The 21,507-nt window shown below is 53.0% G+C and overlaps 11 protein-coding genes across 11 annotated transcripts; 4 read left to right on the plus strand and 7 right to left on the minus strand.

The window, feature by feature from the left end:
* Positions 1 to 164: 164 nt before the first annotated feature.
* Positions 165 to 1,081, minus strand: AB675_6457 (uncharacterized protein; the record flags this gene model as incomplete). Its single annotated transcript, XM_018146751.1, has 2 exons — positions 165 to 299; positions 353 to 1,081. 2 exons carry the CDS (start codon positions 1,079 to 1,081, stop codon positions 165 to 167), a joined length of 864 nt encoding a protein of 287 aa, XP_018004056.1.
* A 1,291-nt stretch (positions 1,082 to 2,372) lies between these two features.
* Positions 2,373 to 3,035, minus strand: AB675_6458 (uncharacterized protein; the record flags this gene model as incomplete). Its single annotated transcript, XM_018146752.1, has 3 exons — positions 2,373 to 2,657; positions 2,716 to 2,847; positions 2,925 to 3,035. 3 exons carry the CDS (start codon positions 3,033 to 3,035, stop codon positions 2,373 to 2,375), a joined length of 528 nt encoding a protein of 175 aa, XP_018004078.1.
* Positions 3,036 to 3,591: 556 nt separating this feature from the next.
* On the plus strand, positions 3,592 to 5,305 carry AB675_6459 (Choline transport protein; the record flags this gene model as incomplete). Its single annotated transcript, XM_018146753.1, has 3 exons — positions 3,592 to 4,774; positions 4,876 to 4,963; positions 5,014 to 5,305. 3 exons carry the CDS (start codon positions 3,592 to 3,594, stop codon positions 5,303 to 5,305), a joined length of 1,563 nt encoding a protein of 520 aa, XP_018003900.1.
* A 1,087-nt stretch (positions 5,306 to 6,392) lies between these two features.
* On the minus strand, positions 6,393 to 6,965 carry AB675_6460 (uncharacterized protein; the record flags this gene model as incomplete). The annotated part of the gene is made up of 1 exon (XM_018146755.1): positions 6,393 to 6,965. One exon carries the CDS (start codon positions 6,963 to 6,965, stop codon positions 6,393 to 6,395), a length of 573 nt encoding a protein of 190 aa, XP_018004046.1.
* Positions 6,966 to 7,563: 598 nt separating this feature from the next.
* On the plus strand, positions 7,564 to 8,649 carry AB675_6461 (Peptidoglycan deacetylase; the record flags this gene model as incomplete). Its single annotated transcript, XM_018146756.1, has 4 exons — positions 7,564 to 7,669; positions 7,727 to 8,307; positions 8,385 to 8,488; positions 8,544 to 8,649. 4 exons carry the CDS (start codon positions 7,564 to 7,566, stop codon positions 8,647 to 8,649), a joined length of 897 nt encoding a protein of 298 aa, XP_018003727.1.
* A 71-nt stretch (positions 8,650 to 8,720) lies between these two features.
* AB675_6462 (uncharacterized protein) lies at positions 8,721 to 10,250 on the minus strand (the record flags this gene model as incomplete). The annotated part of the gene is made up of 3 exons (XM_018146757.1): positions 8,721 to 8,752; positions 8,811 to 9,241; positions 9,280 to 10,250. The coding sequence occupies 3 exons, from the start codon at positions 10,248 to 10,250 to the stop codon at positions 8,721 to 8,723; spliced, it is 1,434 nt and encodes a 477-aa protein (XP_018003652.1).
* Positions 10,251 to 10,911: 661 nt separating this feature from the next.
* AB675_6463 (N-carbamoyl-D-amino acid hydrolase) lies at positions 10,912 to 11,998 on the plus strand (the record flags this gene model as incomplete). Its single annotated transcript, XM_018146758.1, has 2 exons — positions 10,912 to 11,838; positions 11,891 to 11,998. The coding sequence occupies 2 exons, from the start codon at positions 10,912 to 10,914 to the stop codon at positions 11,996 to 11,998; spliced, it is 1,035 nt and encodes a 344-aa protein (XP_018003858.1).
* Positions 11,999 to 12,085: 87 nt separating this feature from the next.
* AB675_6464 (Protein MSS51, mitochondrial) lies at positions 12,086 to 15,040 on the minus strand (the record flags this gene model as incomplete). The annotated part of the gene is made up of 5 exons (XM_018146759.1): positions 12,086 to 12,777; positions 12,822 to 12,984; positions 13,029 to 13,648; positions 13,966 to 14,028; positions 14,122 to 15,040. 5 exons carry the CDS (start codon positions 15,038 to 15,040, stop codon positions 12,086 to 12,088), a joined length of 2,457 nt encoding a protein of 818 aa, XP_018003854.1.
* An 834-nt stretch (positions 15,041 to 15,874) lies between these two features.
* On the minus strand, positions 15,875 to 17,646 carry AB675_6465 (Vacuolar calcium ion transporter; the record flags this gene model as incomplete). The annotated part of the gene is made up of 2 exons (XM_018146760.1): positions 15,875 to 17,433; positions 17,490 to 17,646. The coding sequence occupies 2 exons, from the start codon at positions 17,644 to 17,646 to the stop codon at positions 15,875 to 15,877; spliced, it is 1,716 nt and encodes a 571-aa protein (XP_018003780.1).
* Positions 17,647 to 18,655: 1,009 nt separating this feature from the next.
* On the minus strand, positions 18,656 to 19,636 carry AB675_6466 (uncharacterized protein; the record flags this gene model as incomplete). Its single annotated transcript, XM_018146761.1, has 1 exon — positions 18,656 to 19,636. The coding sequence occupies one exon, from the start codon at positions 19,634 to 19,636 to the stop codon at positions 18,656 to 18,658; it is 981 nt and encodes a 326-aa protein (XP_018003987.1).
* A 705-nt stretch (positions 19,637 to 20,341) lies between these two features.
* Positions 20,342 to 21,482, plus strand: AB675_6467 (Quinone oxido-like protein 2; the record flags this gene model as incomplete). The annotated part of the gene is made up of 2 exons (XM_018146762.1): positions 20,342 to 21,071; positions 21,124 to 21,482. The coding sequence occupies 2 exons, from the start codon at positions 20,342 to 20,344 to the stop codon at positions 21,480 to 21,482; spliced, it is 1,089 nt and encodes a 362-aa protein (XP_018004123.1).
* Positions 21,483 to 21,507: the final 25 nt, after the last annotated feature.

The following is a 21,507-nucleotide window of genomic DNA, read 5'->3' on the forward strand; positions in this document are numbered from 1 at the left end:
CTTCGATACTTACGTGGTTCCACAACACACAGTGAACGTCGCTCATTGCTGATTCGGACCCTTCATCTCACCTTGCCTAAATCAGGAAAGGCAGGATCATGGCAAGCCACCCATCCACACACCCCAGCCAACAGTGCCCATCATGACTGTGTATCCGGCATAGCTCATGACATGCTGCACAGCCGCACTGATCTGGGACTCATCAGATGGCTCGGTGCCGCCAGGCGCGTGGTGCCATTGGGTAAGGTGCCATTAATGTAGGACATTTCGGTGCCGTTGCCGTAGTCGACTGTCTTGACCTGTCGATTTGGTTAGCATTCAACCCAACGCCACATTTTGCTGGTGTACTTACGGTTGAGCTGTTGACCGGAATACCACCCTCAGTGCCGTTGGCGATCTGCTGCGCCAACACCGTCTGGTTGCCATCGGGATCACACCCACAGACCTGATATTGCTCGCACAGGCAGGTGACATTGGCAGTACGGTTCCTTCCATCGTGATAATAGTTGTATCCGTAACCGTAAGGATAGGCGTATGCGTATGCGAACAGGAACGCAGCAGGGAAGACAGCGAATCCGACCAGAGGGAAGGCATATGGAGCAATGCCTCGCGATGGCGTCCGGCCACCTGAAGAAAAGGGTACCGTGGCGCCACCTGCATAGCGACCACCAGCATATTGCGGTCGTGGCCCAGAGCCAGACACAGTTCTGCCGCCGATGTTGGATTGTGGCGAAAAGGAGTACGAGGATGGCGAGCGCCCACCGCTGCCACCAGATCCGCCTTTGCCTCCTGAACCGCCACCTCCTCCTTTCCCGCCGCCTCCGCCTTTCCGCTTCTCGAACACGTTGGTCTCGAGGAGGTCGGCTTCTGCCTCAGCGGACCGTGCTTCGATTGTGTCTTCAGCTACCCGTCGTTCGAGATATTCGTCTTCTCTGCGCGTCCGTCTGTGACGAACGGCAAGATTCGAGGAAGAGTGTAAGGCATCTGGGTTGCGCTCGACCAGCGCATTTGGCTCCGCGAGTGGTGACGCGATTGATGTTGTTGCGGCGCTAAGGGCCAGGAACGCGGGAAATAATCTCATGTTGGTGGATGTGTATAGGGTAGCGAACAGATACGAGCCCCAAGGCAACCGGTTCGCAGGTCGTGTATATAAGTCAATACACACGAGGCGCAGTCCACTCTATCTAAGTGGCGAGTTGAGGTGATTACCGCTCGCGCGCACTCTATTTGCCTGTTTGCGAGAAATACGAGCAGCAGGAGGTTCGGGGTGATGATGCGACTGATCTTGTTTGATCTTGTTCGCTGCGAATAGCGTCGTGCAGGACAAACAGTGAAGCAATCAAGTAAATGATGGTCAACGTATACAAGGCCAGTGCGTTCGTAGTGGTACAAAGACAGCAAGTACGAGGTGTTTTAGTGCTTTATACCGGTTAGAACTCAAGTGAGGAAACCCTAGCAGGGAAGGGAAGGAGAGGCCGCGCCTGTGACGTCGGGATTTGTGGGTGAATTGTGGACACAAAACTTCGCCACGAAATAAAGGCAAGAGCGCCTGTGATTTGCCAGGAGGCCGCCTAACCGACTTGGCCCAGGGTTTGATCGAACTTCATGGAGAATAGTGATCATTAGATCATCGGACACAGCCATCACACTCATCACACACTTTTCACGAAGTACAGATCGGAGCATCATGCAAGCAGAACTCCCCCAGAATCCGTGTGTTCCGGTGGCAAGGCGTCTCGATGGGCTGACCGTGTCAGTGCAGGCGTTGTCTTCATTCGACGCGGAAATTAAACCATCACATCACGATTCTCGCAGGCCTTGGCTGACTTTGGGTTGTACAGTACTTTTGCTCCTATGGGTGGTCTGGTAGGTTAGCATATATGCATCGAGATGGCGCTGCTACAGAGATGCAACCTGACGGCGAGTCTCGTCGTTCGGGAGCCAATGCTGATCGAGAACTGACTGCAATGACTCGGTCGACGACTTCACAGAGCAAGTTTTATGTTGGCTGAATGGTGTCAAGCTCCCACGCCGATTCGCTTCGCTTGGTCTTCTGCTACGCTGTCCTGGAAAGTCGACACAGCCCACTCACTTCGACTAAAGTCCTGCAAAGCCCCGTCGTCGCGGCAGCGAAGCGAACATGTCGAGTTTGGAAGGTGTTGGTATCCAGTATTGTACGAAGAGCGCCAGCAAGGCAAATTCGACATGGTAGGTCATCCCGACGGCTAGCGGCGTATATGGACCCAACCACTTGACACGGAGCTCCAACCATGTTGCTGTGTCCAAGAGCGAGGGTTATCTTGCCATGTTGCCATGGACGCCCAGCCTTGGCTGAGAATACTGACTCCGAACCTCGCAACATCTCATCGGGATCAACTGACGATATAGTGCACGTCGGTACAGCCCATGCCGTTGACCGCCGTGATGTCCTGCGGACAAGCAGACATGACAAGAATAATGTCCATCTCTGCTTTCAAGGTAATGAATTGTCCAGCCTTTGATGTTGGGTTCGCGAAGTGTAAGTTGCCGTTTTCTGCCACAGGAACGTTCATAAACAGATTGAGTGGCGATGGGACATGCTCTGTTGCAAGTCCAATCCGCTGCAAGGCCTCCCTGAAATTATCGGTGCAGCTGGGGTGATAGCCTGTCGCACCAAGCTTAAGAAAACAATCAGCACACCAGCGCGTACAACTGTCTAGGCCTAGGGAGACCTACCTCAGCATATCTGTACTTGTCGCACGCCGCGATGAGCGTATCGTGTACGCCAGCCGACGTGTCAGCGACGACTGTCAACATGGGCGTCCGGTGATTGCTGATCAGCGCGTCGCCAACTGAAATGGTGATTCTCTGAAGTCTAGTCCGGATATGCTCCATGGACAAGCAACAATTCAAGTCAGTAGCGGCCAGAGCCAGGTGTCCACGACCTGCGTGCCGTGGACGTTGATGATCTCGATCGTCTGGCCTTCGGAGAGACGTATTGCTGCGCCCGATCTGGCAGGGAGGATCTGGACCTTCCGAGCTGAGGAGGTTGGCATATTGGACATATGTTCTGGAATTGGTGTGAAAGGTGTCAGATTAGCTCAAACATGGTCTTGTATACCTTTGGTGTTTCTGGCCGACGAACGACCGACCTCTGCACTCTCAAGAAGTGTTTGGACGCTTACGAAGCCATTGATGTGCCGTTACTGACTACGTTAAATATTGGTCAAATGGTTGTATGCAAAGTATACTGATCGAAGCCTCTATGCCTAATGCGGAAACTATAGGATATGAGGGTCTTGGCGGGGATGAGAGGCATCGTGCAAGTGGCAAAGCATAATTTTTATACCAGACCCGGAGGAAAGCAGAATCCTCTTACTGCACAAGTATTAACGCGAATGCGGAGGAGCCCGCCGTCGTCTTGTATCGAAAATATGCCTGCCACGCGTCCGACTCGTCGAGGAAACAAGGAGATGACCGGTATCGCAAAGGGGTAGGAGACAGGTAGCGATGTTTGATCACCTCTCAGGACCGAGAGTATAAAGGGACCGAGATGATGCCTACGGGTCCGGCGAGTCTTACTGTAAGGTCGATATCATCAGCATTGCTGCAATGTCTCCAGACGACGTCGAGAGTAGAGGTCCTACGGTTGACCAGAGCGAATTTGTTGAGGTCAATGCTTCCGGACACGTGCAGGAGGTCGAGCGCCAGTTTGGTCTGGTCAGTATCTCGGCTGTCGGAATAATCACAGGCTGTTCATGGCCACTGACTGGTGGCATTCTGGTGGTATCAATTCTGAATGGCGGGTCGCCAGGCGTCCTCTACGAGTTCATAGCAGTCTCGCTCATGTACTGCCTCGTCGCAGCTTCGGTCGCAGAGATGGCTTCGGCTATACCATCTTCTGCTGGGGTCTACCAGTGGGCTGCTGTCTTTACGTCGAAGGCATATGGAAGGGTGGTCAGTTTCTATGCAGGCTGGTGGAATGTTTCGGCATGGATTTTCGCAACAGTGTCGACCTCTTCAGTGGTCGCTCAGCAGCTTGTTCAGATGTATGCTCTGTTCCACGCGGACTACATTTTCCAAAGATGGCATGTCTTCGTCACATATCTGATCATCTCCTGGACGGCCTGCTTTGTTGTTGTACTTGGGAATCGACTCTTACCAGTCCTAAATGATATCGGACTGGTCTTCATTGTTGCTGGTGGGCTGGCCTCAATCATTGTCTGCGCCGTCATGCCGAGTCAGACAGGCAGCGGCTATGCCGACGATGCTTTCGTTTGGAAAGACTGGATCAACTCCACAGGCTGGTCTAGCGATGGCTTGACATTTTTGCTCGGCATGCTAAACGGCGCATACGCAATGGGAACTCCTGACAGCGTATCTCACCTTGCGGAGGAAATACCACGCCCTTCGGTGAACATACCGAAAGCCATTGGAATGCAGATGATTTTTGGTTTTGCATCCACGTTCTGCTATCTGGTAGCGTTGATGTATTCGATTTCTGATCTGGACGAGGTACTGACTGGCGGCGGCAACTTTCCGCTGGCACAAATCTATTTGCAAGCCACGGGAACCAGAGCTGGAGCAATGGGTCTCTTGTTGGTGGTCTTCTTACCGTCCGTCTCTTCAGTGATTGCAGCATACATCACTGCTGGCCGCACGATGTGGACGTTGGGCAGAGACGGTGCAACGCCATGCCATCAATTCGTTGGCAAGATACACCCAACTATGCACAACCCTGTCAATGCGACCATTCTCTGTGCCTGCGTCAACACTTGTTTTGGTGCCATTTATGGTGAGTCCACCTCTATCCGCAAAATTGTATTTCTTGTAGCACCATCGGCGGAACGTCGCAGAGTGTTCCTTCAGCAGGCCTGCGCTGACGAAATTCTCCAGTTGGCTCCGCGACTGCCTTCAATGCGTTCGTGGGCAGCTTCGTCATTCTCACCACCCTGTCGTACCTGGCTGCCCTGTTGCCGTACCTGTACGGGCGCAGTCGCTGGACACGATGCGGCCACTTCTGGATGAGCGGAGTGAAGGCCCTATCGTCATCGCAGCAGCATCTGTGTACATGGTCGTCTTCATCGTCATCTTCTCCCTGCCTTACACGATGCCGGTGACTAGCGGAACAATGAACTATTCTAGTGTCATTGCTGGAGGCATCACGATCGCGGTAACTGCGTTGTGGTTTTGGAAACGTGGGAGAGGCTACGAAGGACCGAAGACGGATGTCGACGTGCTTACCGGAGGAACAGCCACGAATGACCCCGGAGCCATGGACGATCCCGTTGTGGCACATGGCACGGAAGACAAACAGACGCATTAGGGTGCTATATGCAGACCAATTGTTTATACGGCAAGTAGCAGTGTTGTTTGTGTGGGCAGGATCACTTTGTACAGATAGAGAAGACCAGTGACTGTAGGAATGTCGTAAGAGAGTATGTGATGGCCTTGAAAAGAGTGCTACGGTCAGTTTTCTTAGCTAGACTCATGAAACCTGATAGATCGACCAGCTACTCACCAATAGCTATCGTTCGTCAGCTGCGCTGCAGCTCCACGTAAGTGGCAGCTATTGTGGAGGCTGCATCCCAGAACTTCCTAGTCAGAGAAGCAGCGATGGTGAAAAACACAGAGATGCACGAGGCAGGAGCGGGCAAGGCAGGAGTACTCGAGGAAGGACAGACGGAGTAGTCTAGGAAAGAGAGGAGGAAGGAGCACTTGAGGAAGGAGCACTTGAGGAAGGAGCACTTGAGGAAGGAGCACTTGAGGAAGGAGCACTTGAGGAAGGAGCACTTGAGGAAGGAGCACTTGAGGAAGGAGCACTTGAGGAAGCACTTGGGGAGGGAGCACATGAGGAGGGAGCACATGAGGAGGGAGCACTTGAGTCAGTAGCGGTTGAGGAAGGAGTAGTCGAGGCAGTACAAGTTCCGCGCCGGTCGACGGTGCATGGCATACCGTGACATCAAATTCCGAAATTTAACACACGCCTCCCCGGCTTGTGCGAAGCAACTAGACTTGGGGGCCTCGTCTAACACGACATTCACACATTCGCACAGGTCTGAAGATGTAAAATTCCCGTGGCGATAGGCAAGTCTTCGCAATCGTTGTTCACAACAACAATCACATTTGGATTCATCAATTTGACTGTTTTGTGTTCAAGACGTGGACAGATCTGATGCCGATAGAGCCTGTGGCTGTGTGGTCTAGGGGGAGTTGGTTGCGTTGAGAGATGGATGCGTGGAGGTCGATCGAAGTTCTGATCATTTGGTATGCAAATGGACTTGGTATTCCTCAATCAGGCAACACTTTAGTAGACCGGAAAGTGAATAGATACGTCCTCAGCGTTCATAATGCTACATAGCGTCCATAGCCGTTTCGAAGTTCCCACATGCTGCATCGTCCCAGGGAGTACTTTATGTCTCAAAACCATAAACTTCGTCCGCCACTGGATCGACCCAGTCGTCAGGAAAGTAGTACGTCTCGAAACAAGTCGTCGTTGCATCCTCGGTCTCGAAGAAGGCAAAGTGGTTCTTGCCTTGCCAACTTCCAGACTGGGCGAGGGCAAACCCCCTTTCCTTGAACCCAGCCATCCTATCTTCCCAAGGGATCCCATTGCAATCATAGGCGATATGGTGTATCCCTTCGCCGTGCTTCTGTAAAAACTCCTCAAAGATCGTAGGTCCCTCTATGGGCTGGATGAGCTCATAGACCACGTTTCCTGCCTGAGCAAAGCAGACCTTCAGTGTAAAATCTGCTGGCTTGCCACGATAGGTCTGATGCGTAGTGTTCTGCGGTGTGAATGTGTAGGCTTTCCATGGACCGATTCCTAGCTTGAGAAGACCTGAGATTGTGCGTTTGTGGTCGCGTGTGACGATACAGATCTCCATGACATTGCCTAAAAATCCCTGAAGAGCGGATGATGAGGGCTTCGTTTGCGCAGCTCCATTCCCGTCGGCTGGAGACGATGTGCCATGACTTGAGCACATATTTGGTGAGAAGATGAGCAGTAAGGCCTAGCTTTGGGAAAGTTGACCGTGGTGTGAGTTGATGTGGTCGCGACTTCTCCCATCGTGGCGGAGGAAGGAGCGTCCGGCTTTATTGTAGAGCAATCGACCTGTGGAGTGTTGCGCAAGCCATGAGCATGCGCACCAGGGACGTGCTTCGGATCCGGGACATCGTGCTCGTCAGTGTTGGTAATTGGGACCCTGACTGTCGAACCTGGCGAGAAGCCAAATCATAGTGATCATCCACCACATCCACTGCGACTGTACTTTCCTTTTTAGGACTAGGGTGGCTCTGCATTGATCCTGGGCCTCAGGGCCCTTGGGCTAGCATTCGACGTACGACCCAATGTGGTCCATCAATTGCCGGGTGTTGATGATAGCTAGTGAACCGGCTGGCTTAGATGGAGGCGGACCGACGTGGATTTGAAGAGGTCACAAATACTGGTTCTGGGCCGATATCTCGTCTATTTCGGTATGCTGGCAGCCGTAGCAGTACTCCTGGTCGGCTGACTCTAGGCGGCGCGACTATTGTCTGTCGCACACGAGCGCTATACAACAAAGACACGGGAACACCTTCGACATGGGCAAGAAACGCGTTCTCTGCTCCTATGGTGTTGATTTGGACGCCGTTTCAGGCTGGCTGGGTTCTTACGGCGGTCAGGACTCTGAGCACGATATCAGTCGAGGTGCATAATTCTCCAGGCGCGCTCCAGCGGCACTGACACTGACCATGGGCTATATAGGTGTCTTCGCTGGCGAAGTGGGGGTGCCTCGACTTCTTAAGCTCTTCGAGAAGTATTCCATCAGGACGACCTGGTTCATTCCTGGACACTCACTCGAGACGTTCCCGAAGGCTTGCGAACAAGTGCGCGACGCTGGCCACGAAATTGGTCTACATGGCTATTCCCACGAAGATCCCAACCGACTATCCTCACAGCAACAACGGGATATCCTGGAGAGGACTGTGGGTATGTTGACAGATTTTTGTGGCGGAGAGCGACCTCGCGGATATGTTGCTCCTTGGTGGGAAGTGGGTCAGGAGACAATTGAGCTCCTGCTCGAGTTCGGCATTAAGTATGACCATAGTTTGAGCCATCACGACTGCCAAGCATACAGAGCGCGCCTCGGAGACAGCTGGACTAAGATCGATTATGATCAGCCTGCAGAAAATTGGATGAAGCCGTTGGTCAGGGGCCCAGAGAGCGAACTTGTCGAGATTCCTGCGTCGTGGTATTTGGACGACATGGTACCGTTGATGTTCATCAAGGGCTCTGCCAACAGCCACGGATGGGTCAATCCGCGTGATGTCGAAGCGCTCTGGAAGGTATGTCGATCGCGAGTTCAGCGGAAACAGTGGCGTGGCTCTGACCAGTGCTGACGGGTGTATCTTCTGGTGAACAGGATCAATTCGACTTCTGCTACCGGGAGTACGATGAATTCATCTTTCCGATGACGATTCATCCGGATGTCTCGGGTCGTCCGCACGTTCTGCTCATGCAGGAGAGGTCAGTCTTATTACCCCAGCGATATGTTATTGCGCTTGAGCCTAACTGGACGCAGGATCATTGAGCACATCAACAAACACGAAGGCGTAGAATGGGTTACCATGGGCGATATCTACGAAGATTTCGTGAGCAGAAACCCTCGACGTGAACAGGGCGAATAAATACACAGCTTGACGTACGTAGTAGGTGCAGCTCACGGCTGGGTCTCTGAGGGATGAAGGTTGCGTAACTGTTAGTATAGCGAGAGCTCCCAGCCCTTCTGAGCTGCAAGGTCACCATTAGCCCTGTTGCTTTCAAAGATGGAAGTTCATCCGATACTTACAGAGAAAGTCGTTCCAAAGCAAGTCTCCTCCACGAGCACGAGTGTCATCCCACATTTGCCAGTACTCGAGAAGAAATGCTTTCGCACGACTGACGTTGCCCATGGCGTAGTACTTTCGCAAAACGTCCATTAGATCCAAAACTTGCTCTCGATGGTGGTTCTGAGTCGATGAGCATCCCGCGTCAAATAGCGGTTGTAAGATTGCCACTCCCGGACATGCTTCTTCACGAAGCTGCAACTGTGACAGACTCGTCAGAATTGCTTCCGTAGATTGTTCGACAGAGGAGTCGTCCCAGGCAAGGCCTTGCACTCGTCTGTACAGCTGCAGAAGGACTGCATGATGAAACGCAACGTTGACGGCTACAAAATCGGATTGCGTTTCGCTGCCAATGTACGACTTCAGCGATGGGTGGAAGTTATGTTCTTCCTTGCTGAGCGATGCTTCAGCAGTCGAATCAGCATTCGGCACCGTGTCTGAATGATGCGTGATAGTCTGTCAAGACCCGCGCCGTGTGACTGTCCGCCAATTTGTACCAGTCCCTCTCGCAGCGATTGCTGTTCGAGCAGGAGGAGGTGAGCTTGTCGAATAAGTTGAACCAAGGATCGCGAGAACCCATGAAACTCGTCAATATAGTCTGACTCATCGTCGTTAGACTCGACGAGCTCATCATTCAAGGCTGCGGCAGGACCAAGCAGAGATAAGACCTCAAGAGACTCGCCCCATCGATACAGAAATCTCCTCTGAGTTGACATCTGAGTCTGGTTGGTAGCACCTGTCGGTGACTGCCGCAATATTGCCATAGCGCCCTGAAGGTGCAACTTCCATGATCCCGCCTTCTCGCCGCCAGCGATCACGTCACAAAGGCACAACATGAGCGCGGTGGCAGCAGCAATGTCTCGTGTGTTGTCATCACTAACATCCTGAGGCACCTGGAAATTCTGTAGGCTTGCTTGACGTAGCGACAACAGCTCGTGATCAGAGTGCTCCAGGCCAAGAGATCTCCGGTGGTGAGCGCTGGCTTCGAGCACAGTCGGCAAAACTTGCGCAGAGGAATGAAGAGCCAGAGTCAGATAGGTCGAGCAGAAGCCATGATGAGACTTGGCGTGTAGAGAGAACGACCGGGTCACAGTGTGCAGGAAGTGGTCCAGCAGCAGCTTCTGAGAAGTTGTCAGACGCTGCAGGTGCGATGGATTCTGTGCAATCTCATCCCGGTAGGGCCGTATGACGCTTCTTTCGGCTCTGCTACCGCTTGCCTCCGCTGGGCCGCTCGTGATGGCTACGGTCCGTTGTGTTGAAGATAGGCCGTAGACAAAGCCTTGATCCGCTGCGTCTGAATCCGGGCTATCGCCCGACTCAATTGCTACCACAGCTGCGGACCCGTTCAAACACTTGCCGAAGGTCGATTTTGCGAAAGGACGGCCCCCGAAACGTACTTTCATGCCATACTCGCAAGGTGCCTGACTTGCGCGACAGGCCAAACAGGAAGGTCGTGTCTCGTCGCACTTACGATGGAGCTTTCTGCACTGATGACAGCCAGTCCGCGAACGACGACCTTTCCTGGTTGGGTCCATCTGTGTTGTGGACAACACACGTGATGACATTGAAGGCAAGGAGCCGTTGATCTCATTGCGTGTCCGAAATAGAACGGAGCACGACGGCTCAAAGTTGCCCAGGTGTTCTACATGACGGTTGGTTGAGCATCTGCAAGCAAGAAACGAGGACGAAAGTCGCGACAACTCAAGGCAATGACGCCCATCTGGTCTTGGCATTGTCTGCCGTCTCGTCCTTCCCTTTTTGGACTCTTTCAATACGATCCAAGGTCGACGTCACCCACGCATAGCCTTTCCCGACTACTTATCAAGCACAGCTACAATGTGGGCGCTGTCGTGAGAGATAATCACCCTGCTCCGGTGGACTGAGTGCTCCAACGATTCCGGATCCGACATGGTTCATCGACTGCGTCAGTGAACAAAGATGTTGAACAAATACATGAGAGTACACTGCAGTGATGCGTCTATAGGGTGAGTGACGGCTGCCAACATCGTGCCGCGCTCTTAGAAGCCTCGCGACCATACGCCCACTGGACAAGGCATAGAAGCGATGTCACGGATCCTGAAAGTTGCTGCTCTTCAATTAGGCCCTGTGCATGCAACAGATACGAAGCCAGAAGTGATAGACCGCCATATACGCCTTCTTCGATCCGCCGCTTCGCAAGGTGTACGGCTGGCGGTTCTACCTGAACTTGCCTTCACCACGTTCTTCGCGCGGCACCTCTTTCCGGACGATGTGAGCTTATCATCTTACCTGGAACACGATCTTGAGGTTGCAAAGTCAGAATTTTTTAGTCGGTTATTCAGGGAGGCCGGTGACTTAGGAATTGATCTGTGCGTAGGCTACGCGGAGCGGACTCCAGATGGCAGAACGTTCAATTCTTCTGTGTACTTCTCGGCGACGACAAACGAGATTATAGCCAAATACCGCAAGGTACACATACCTGGCACAAGAGAGCCCTTGAAAGATGGCAGTGGCGCCCATCATCTGGAGAAGAGATATTTTGAGCCTGGCGACTTGGGCTTCGAGGCATTTCGCGCGCCCAACGTAGGCGAACACCCAGGCTCTGATGGCCGAAAGGACGCCATCATGGGCATGCTGATCTGCAACGACCGTCGCTGGCCAGAGGCATGGCGGTGCTACGGCCTTCAAGGAGTAGAGCTTATCTTATGTGGGTACAACACGCCAGGATACAACCCTGCTTTCTGGGGTACGACGGACTCTCCGGACCCAGAGAAAGCTGAAACGAGGATCATGGCCCAGCACAAACTCGTAGTGCAAGCAAACAGCTACATGAACAGCTGCTTTACTGTTGCGGCGGGCAAAGCAGGCCTCGAGGATGGCGTTCATCGCCTTATTGGAGGCAGCTGCATCGTTAGCCCTGACGGCGACGTTTTAGCAGAGGCTGTCACAGAAGGCGACGAGGTTATTGTTGCAGAGATTGATCTTGACGACTGCATACCGGGCAAAAGCAAGGTTGGTCTGCCTCTTTCTCTGGCCAGCCGCACGCATACTAAATGTTTGACAGATATTTAACTTTGGAGAGCATCGACAGGTAGACAAGTACTCGCGAATCGTGGACCAAGTTGGTGTGAGAGAGCCGCCGGCGTTGGTCGCAAGTACGGCTGGGACGTAATGACAACGCTGTGGTGTGTATGAACAATTGGTTCCAACAGCTCTACCGCTAAATCTGTACGGCTGGGTCCGGAGCGCGACCGCTTCGCTATGCTTCGTTATTTTTCTGCTGCGCTTCATAGCGCTTGCCTCGAAAAGCCCACACTCCCCAGTTACCACAACTGATGTCCTGCGGATCTAGGTCGTTTAGATCCCATCGTAAACTCCTGAACCGATTTTCTCCCGGCTCCATCAGAATATCGTATTCGCCCTTGCACTTGGTCGACACCCAGTCAATGTCTCTCTGCATATCCCAGTCCGTATAACCAGTACATATGACCGGAACCTTCGTCTCTAGTAGCTGAGGCAACGTTTTCTCCCACTCATGAGCTGAGCTCGGGTGGCCCAGTCCGGGATGGTAAAGCATGAAGCAGTCAAAGTACGGATCGTAAGGTGCAAAGTGCTGTGCTTCATGTAGTGTGTGGAAGTAGTCGACATAGGTGGTGATTTTCATGTTGTCGGATATTCGATCTTCGACGATGGCGCCGAATGGATTTTCTGGAGTCCGTTCGGGTAGGGGAAATTCTGCGTCGCGGTTGGCCATGGCTTCAGGGCCGATGAAGACGAGATGTAGTTTTGCACGGCCGAAGAGATAGCTGAGTTGGATCCAGACTTCGCGTGGTAATGACGATTCTGCTCGAGCTCCGAGGATGAATATCCGGACGGGGGGACTGGATAATCGTAGACCAGCTATGTCTGTGCCTTGACCGGCTCGTGGTGGATGTAACGTGTATCGTAGAGCTATTTGAATCAGCAAGCATCATGTTGCCAGTTGCTACACTTACCGCTCAAGCTTTTCAGGCCTTCTGTGGTTAGTCGTCCTCCTTGTCGTAGATTGTACGGGCTCAACTCGTGCAAGATACTGCCGACGGTGTACGGATACGTAAGCAGTCTTGTGGCCTGCCGCATTGGTCGTTCTGCATTTATGGCTTCGAATCCACGTGTATACTATTCTTGTTAGAGCTTCCAATCAAAGGTCTCTGTCTACTCACAAGTGCCGTATCCCACGATGTCAAATTCACCAAGATCTCATCCAGCTGCGGACCAGGGTACTCGAACTCTGAAAAGTATCTGCCTGAGCGCAAATCATGGTCGTCCTCATTGATCTGCCGTAGCGTTTCACAGATCTCAAGATGTGACTCGTAGTCGTCCTCCCAATGCTCTTGTGAACAGTATGTGGCGATACCGCAGTCCGGACACTCAAAAGAGACATGTGCTGGCGGTTCGCCGACTGCATCAGCATTCTGCTTCCTACTCTCGGGATCATTGGGTGACGAAGGTTCGCGGGTTTTGTAGTGGTGTGGATGTGGACAGTAGGCATTCTCTCGTGTCAGTCGGTCCCTTTCTCGCATCTCTGCCATCGGCGACTGCGAGAACGGGTGGAAGAGATTGTCCTGGGTCAACTTTATCGACGGTCGGTACATGCCATATTCTGAGGGTTCCGTATGTAGCAGTTGATTGTGCCTCTCGAAGTTGTCATCGTCTCTTCGGGCCGCTGCTGTAGCCGTCGCCGCCGTTCGTTTGGGTTCTCGAAAGGCATCTCGTTCGATCTTGCTCAGTACACTGCGATTTGATGGGGTCGACTTTGATTTCGAGCTTAGCTTCCGGGCTCCTGATGCGATCTGAGCGACTTTGCTGCCGTGTCGGGTTGCTTGACCACCGTTGATAGCTCGCACGCAACGGATGCAAGTATACGACAGCTGCATACTATCCATCGAATGTTACGACGCAGCAGAGGAGTGATCACGGGCTAACAATCACCGCAGAAGCAATAGAAAATGACGAGCGCATCATTCCATTTCAATGCTACAGACTCCAACGACGTCGACATGCAGCTCCACTAGCGGAGTTTTGCCATATCTCCGATGTTCTATAGACCACGCTATTGTTACGACCATCGAGCCTCCTTGTGTCAGCTGGGCAGCTCACCGTGGTCGCCACGCTCCTTTCGTGGCGGAAGATTCTCGTCGTCGAATTGTGTCAGGCCTACCACTAGCCTGGATTGATCAGGTCGTAGCTGCCAACGCGAAAACACATTAGCAAATGTCCGTCTCAGAGGCTTGCGCAACAAGGGAATGCACTTACAGACATGCTTGGGCCGGAACTCCAGTGGCTTGGGACTGTCCTGCAGTGACATCGCCTTCTCGGAAACGTGGACCCATTGCTGCTCCTCCTCGATGCTTCCATCGAGACCAGCATCGTCGACCTTGCGCTTCGAGCCAGCGACTTGGCTGATTTCTGCGAAAAGAGCGGCAACCTCATCAAGATCTTTCTTGGACTCGAGCTTCACCATGATCTCCTTGATCTTCTTGGCTTTCTGGCCGTTCTCGGCTCTCTGAGCGTCCTCGACTTTGAGCATGTCCTCGACCTTGGGTGTGTTCTCGACCTTGGGTGTGTTTTCGACGTCCTGTGCGTCTTCGATCTTTTTGCGCTGCTGCTTCAACTTCATGATTCGTTTGATGAAGCTCACTTTGGCTTGCAGCCGCATGTCTTCGCCGACAAAGCACTTCCGAAGAAGCTCCTCGGCATTCTTGTTGAGCTCTTGGAGAGTGTTGGCGGTTGCCTCGCTGGTGCGAACTCTGGAGATATAGGCGTTGACTCCAGCGACCAGCTCATGAAGTGGACCGCTCCCTTTGATGGTGTAGGACCCGTTGTCATTCCACTGAATGTACTGAAGGCCCTTCCCGCCAAAGACGAGATCCTGGTCGCTATCGCAACCGCAGACGCCCTCGAAACCTCGAAACCTCCCCTCGACGATGATGGGTCTCTCGTTGTGATGCCGAATGTGCTCGAATCCCTGACGCAATGATAGGGAGGCTGCCTCTTCGACTTCGCGGAGCGCATCGGCGGTTTCACCACATGATCCCACTTGCGAGAGATGGTCTCTTGTTGCTTTCACCAACTCAGTCATTGATTCGAGGCATTTGCGAACATCAGCCCAGGACGTGGCGCCTGTATTACACCGCTGACGCACGTCAACGGAATGTGTGCGGCACAAGGTCATGATTGTTTGGAAGCAAGGCTGCTGATCAAGAAGAGCAAATGCGGGCAAAGAAAGAATAAAGAATTTTGTAACCCCTCCTGTTACGTTCACTTCACCTGCAGCGTAGTGAAGATCTGTGGAGAGATCGTCTTCTGTGAGCTATCTCTGAGGCCCTTGTCATGAGAGCAGTGCAGTTCGCTGCCTTTCACTTGACCGCGCATGGCTCAGTGCATACCGGGCTCGTACCCGGAAATGTATGAGATGGACTTGCTTCGAAAACTTCTTTCGTCTTCATAAACCCAGACTGTACGATGGCAAGTATGGAAGTCTTACACAGCATACCGTCAGTTGGTACCGATATCAACATTACAGAGGTGGGACTGCAGTATTGTCCGCTTGTTAGGCTGTACATGAGCTTCGCATTCAGTCGAGCATACGATTTTCAACGTCACAGGATGAATGGCCGCAGTCGTGCAATGCGTATTTCCACGTTTCCTGTGTCGGTCTCAAGGACACGGTCCCATCTTACTATTGAACACAACGTCTTCTAGAGGTGGTATACTGTCGTCAAGTCCCTCAACTTGCGCCCACCCTTCAATTTGAGCAGCTTCATTGATGAACGCGTGAAGGCAGAGATCTTGGTTGGACAAACACCGCAAGAATCAAGGAGAGCCATTCTCATCCCAGTGCTTCCCTCAAGGCAACAGCACAGCCCCAACCCCAACCATAAAATAACAACCCCCCAACAACACCCCCTCCAACCAATTTGTCCTTCCATTCCAAATCACAAAGTTCACCAGCATCCCACTGCCCACAAGCACAACCGTCTCATAAACCCCAAAATACATGGTCATCTCATCCTGCCCCAAACCCCACCCCACAATCACCATCAGCGGACTCACAAACAGCGCGATCTGGATCGAGCTGCCTAGGGCTACACCGATCGCGAGATCGAGTTTTCCCTTGAGGGCGACGGTCACGGCGGTAATGTGCTCGGCGGCGTTGCCGGCCGATGGGGAGGATAATGAGGCCGATGAGCGATTCGGAGAGGATGGGCGGGGCGCGGAGGGTGGGGTGGTGATGGCTTCGATTTGTGCCGACGAGGAAATCGGCGCAAATGGCGACAAGTAGTGATGAGGTTATTAGCAGGGCGAGTGCGGTGCCGCGGCCGATCACTGGTGGATCGTCACTGTGGATGCTGGACAAGACGTGCCGAAGAGGGCCATCAGGTGCGGTGGAGCAGAACGATGAGCGGCCTGATAGACGTTGCAGAGGCGTGCGGTCGATGGAATCGATCGAGTAGCCATATCGTTCGGCTATGTCACTATGTCGTGGACGGCGCTGAATACTGACGGAACGAGACCGGCCTCTGGACCGCGCAGGACGGCTCCTGCCTTCGATATAGGATGGAGGTTGGCTGAGGCTTGCGCGTCCGAACCTGTCGCCGGGAGCAGGATGAGCTGACGATTTCTTGCCTGTGTCCTGATCTTGTTGGTGCTCATCCGTGCCAGCTGCCGGGTCTGCGTTCCGCTCGTCGGACTGGAAGTCGTCCAGTACTATGCTCTCAGTTGACTTTGCTGCTTCGGTAGAGTGGCTACTTCCGTGCTCATCTGCAAACCTAATGGTCCTGGGCAACAGACTCGCGATTAAGCTGTCTGAGGCTCTTTGGTCAAAAGACTCACCCTCGTCGGGAGCCTGACGCTGGTTCCTAGGTCTCAGCAGGAACACCAGGTACAAGCCATACACGACCAACAAGGTGATCGCGCATCCGCGACTTAGTATGCGAACACCTCTCTCACGCTTCTCCTCATTCTCCAAAGCAAACTGAAACGCCGTCGGGAGCAAGAAGCTGAACACAGCAAGAGACAGGAGACAAGCCAAACCCTGTGCATTCCGCCTGTCATACACCATCTCCTGCGGCAAAAAGTCGCCACAGATGATAGCAGAGCCAAGGATCAGGAGTGTGTTCACAAGAATACTCCCTACTAAGGCTCCTTGGACAACCTTCACTTCTCCATGAATCAGCCCGACCACAAACATGACAACTTCAACAATGTTGCCGAAAGAGATGTTGAGGAGGGCGCCAACGCTGTCGCCCAGCTCACTAGCCATGCATTCGGTCGCGTAAGCCAGCAAGCTGGAGAGTGGCACAATGGCCAATGCATTGAGGGCGAAGGTCAGTACCGGCGGTGCGTGGCGCAAGCCGGCTGCGATCCCTGCTGGCACGAAGACGAGTAGGAGGTTGATCCATGATGACAGGAAGATATCCTTGCACACTGAGATGGCGGACCCGAAGAAGTGATTCCGGCTGCGTCTGGTAGCTTCATCGGAAATCGCTAAAGGGCTGTAGGCTGCTTGCTGCCGTGGTGTGGAGGGAAAGCAGGAGGCATGGCTTAGTAAGTTCCTGCTGAGACCTGTGAAGAGCTTAGGATAAGACCTTTAGACGAAGCTCGCTCACGGTAGCACATACCATGAAAAGGCCATTTTGTCTGTGCTCCGATGTCAGTCCATTCAGCTGAGTCTAGTCGATGTTCGCCGGCAAGGTCAGGGTCGTCACTTTCGGCGTCGTTGCAAGTGTCTTGTGTGTGATTTTGAGTGCCAGATGCTGATCCATCTCGGGCGTCCATACCACGCTCAAGCTTCGCCAAACCTCGACGAAGAAGAAGGAAGGTAAGTCAACAACCGACACGTGCCTGGGCGAAGAGCAACATTCGCTTCTTTCCGGATGATAAGCGAGGGTACATGGTATCGTCTGCTTGTGTCATGGATTCGCAAAATCCTCCACATGCATTGATGGGGGTTGATTGGTACGGGGACATTTGGCCTACCTGATTGCGGGTGAAGTCCACCAGTTGATGCAGTAGTCTGATGGAGAATATACCCTAACACGAGTAGCATTGGCCAATACCCACATTGCGGCATTTTTGAGCTTGCCAGCTGACTTTAGGGCTACCAGATCATGCTCATTGCGCACTCAACTTGAGCCGTAACACGAATAAGGGAAGAAGGTCTGAGTCAAGAACAACGTCGCCACATGAGTCGTGGCACCGGCACAAGCCTGTTTGCTTGCTAGGAATCGGAGGACTCATGACTGGAAGTGAAAGGAGTTACAGCAGAAAGTTGAACTTGTTGCCGTGCCAAGGCCCGAGCAGGAGGGGCTTCTCCGTCTTGCCCTTCAAGACACAGCCGTCAGTTTAGTCAGGGCGATGCAATTTTGACCAGTTCACCGTAGACCGATATCAAACAGAACTGGACGAAGCGGCTCAGAATGTCGGATGCAAGGAGACACCGAGCCCACAGAACAGGGTAACGAGGCGTACTATGAAGCTCCAAAGGATTGTTCTGGCAACGGTGTGTGATAAATACCACCAACTCTGATACTCCGAGTTCCCAAAATGGTTGCTCGAAGACCGTGACTCCCTCGAAAGGAAGAGCTTGTGGGATTGCAAGCAGCTGGAAAGTGATGTTGCGGCTGTGTTTCAGACTGGGGACAATGAAGCAGAAGAAATGTTGGGAGACGTCGCAAGTTGCCTAAATGTAGGCGCAGAAAGATGATGATTGTACAGTGGTCGTAACTCATATCATATCGCTTGAACGCACACAGCAGGATGAAACATTCGAGACCGAAACGACGGCTCAAGTATTGCCAGCGTCAGGCGACTGTGCGCCCAATAACTTCAGGAAAGCTGCAGCGTCTTCAGGTGAATACCCGAAGAACACCGGGCCATTGAATATGACTTGCGTGGGCTTTGCTGATGTCGCTTCTTCAGAAGCGACAGGCTGCGCTTGTGGTTGTGACTGGACTTTTGGTGGCGCGGAGCTGGCTTGCTTGTTGGCAGCCCGAATCGCGGGATCTGTAGGCATGGCAGCAGGCGGAGTGCTGATGTCTGGCACTTGGGCTTGATTTGCCTCAGAAGCGAGAGCACTGGCAGGAATCTCCTTTGCGACCGGTACAGAAATGCCCCAAGGGCGACTCGGAGACTCGCCGACTCGGATCTCTCGCAAGGGTCGCTCGAAGTGAGATTGTCGTTGGTCATCCTCAACAGCGATCTCGGCTTTGGGCACAGTCGAATCTGGGCGACTGACAGATTCAGCCCATTTCTCCACTGCAGACGAAGACGTGGCGTCCTGGTTGATGGCCTTCTCATCGCCAGGCAGATATGGCTTATGAGATCTGCCCAAACCCTGAATCATGTTCGTGAGACTTCCATATCTCGCGTCGAGCTGTTTTGCGCCGGCTTCGTTCCTTTGATACCTCTGCACACATACTTGGTGACTGCGAGGCAGCTCGTGCTTGTGGTTCTCGAAGTAGGAGGTAATCTCTTCGGGCGAATGTTTGTCCAAGAACCTGATAGGACACCGTCCTAAGGGACCAGTCGCAGCAGTCGAGGCGTTGACGCTAACAACGTCTTGATGGAACTCTGCAGCAATTGGGTCGTGACTCTCAGGTGTATCTGGTAGCCCATTCTGTGCCGCGAATTTTGCGAAAGGACAGTCGAGGTTTGATGGTTTGCCTTGGGTGGTGAAATCACGCGGCACAAGATCCTCCTGGTCGGTAGTGTGGTGTGACACAGGACACCTCCGTGAGGGCGTCAAGGGCACAGCCTTGGTCGACATGATTGGGAAATACTTGAATCGTGCTGTATGAGATAGTCAGTGGAATGTCCTTGCACTGTTCTACACATCTGATGGGATCGAAATAGCTTTCAGGTAATACATGCATATGTCGCTCACCGTCGCCGAAGCGACTACTGATCTAGAGCTAATAAAGAAAGTTCTCATCTTCAAGAGGGTAAACACAGGCTAGTGGAACGACTTACAGAGATGAGGATCAAGCAGCCTCCGAGCGCGCTTGCCGCTACCGTAATACAACGTGCGAGAGCTCAGTCGACCGGCTGCAGGAGAGTACTGATATCGAAGACATGGACGAAGGCGCAGTAGGGCGAAACATACGCGTGAGGTGGCAGAGAGATGAAAGAGCATCTGAGGCAGGCGCAGCCATCAAATCGCGAATTTGCGGACCCACGTGACCTTATCAGATCCGCCGACCTTACACGAGTCCGGATGACGAGAGTTACCGAGGCATTGCGCCCAAAGTTCTGGTTCCCGTTCCTGTCCCGCAGTGAGGTCGAGGAACCGAGATCTAAGTACACGCTCACAGCCCGTGATACTTCTGATCAATCAGCCACACAAGTTGCGCATCGTAATATCGGGTCCCAATCATCAGCAGCTGCTCAAAAGAAGCATCCCGTCGTGCGTTTCGAGTTCGTGGCCCGACATCCACCAGCGCAATCCCAGCATACCTCCATACTACGGTCCGCGATGAAGGGCATCCAAGTCTCCGCCTACGTCTCAGGCCCGTCCGAGCTCCAGGTCGTTGAGCTGCCCACGCCCAAGCCCTGCTCAGACAAATATCTTATAAAGGTACATGCCGCTGGGACGAACTTCTTCGATCTGCTCCAGATCCAAGGCAAATACCAACATCAACCGCCCTTACCATGGATCGCCGGCATGGAGTTTGCGGGAGTTGTGCTCGCCACACCCACTGACAAGAAAGCAACGGGCAGCACTGTGGCGTCAGATCTGTCAGGGAGCATCAGCACACAGACCTCACATCGGTTCAAGGTTGGCGACCGAGTATTTGGCGCCATGCACGGCGCATACAGTACACATATCCTGGCACCTGAGGCTACACTGTTTCCCATACCGGCTGGCTGGACTTTCGCCGATGCTTGTGGCATTTACGTGACTTGCCCAACGAGCTACGGTGCTTTAGTCACTCGGGCAAACCTGCAACCTGGCGAATGGTGTTTGGTGCATGCCGGAGCCGGTGGTGTCGGTCTGGCCGCCGTGCAAATTGCGAAAGCCCTAGGTGCTACAGTCATTGCAACGGCTGGAAGTGAAAGAAAGCGACAGGTCTGCCTGGAGTATGGCGCGGACTACGTGATTGACTACCGGGACAAGGCCTGGCCCCAGAAGGTGATCGAACTGGCAAAGAAGCACAGAACGGGCAATGGACAGGCTGGTGTCGATGTTGTTTATGATCCTGTTGGTATGTGCTTCTTCGTTTCAATCATTTGTCTGCTACTCCTAACATTCACCAGGCATGATCGACCCCTCGATAAAATGCATTACCTGGAATGGTCGATTACTGGTCGTCGGATTCACGTCCGGAACCATCGAAAAGCTAGCGTTGAACAGAGTGCTCTTGAAGAACATCTCGATCGTCGGAATACATTGGGGCATGTACGCCACAAAGGAACCAGAAACGCCGCCAAAGGTCTGGCAGGGTATCTTCGACCTGATCAAAGCTGGGAAATTTAGGCCGATCACCTACACCGACAGGAAATACAAAGGGCTTGAGAGCACTCCAGCAGCCTTGGTAGACTTGGGCAGCAGAGCGACATGGGGCAAGGTGACTGTGGAGATCAGTGACGAGCAAGAGGCGCGGAGTAAGCTATGATGCCAGCCAAGCCAAGCAAGATAGA

This window comes from Cyphellophora attinorum, assembly GCF_001299255.1.
Source record: "Cyphellophora attinorum strain CBS 131958 chromosome Unknown Contig4, whole genome shotgun sequence".
Taxonomy (NCBI): domain Eukaryota; kingdom Fungi; phylum Ascomycota; class Eurotiomycetes; order Chaetothyriales; family Cyphellophoraceae; genus Cyphellophora; species Cyphellophora attinorum.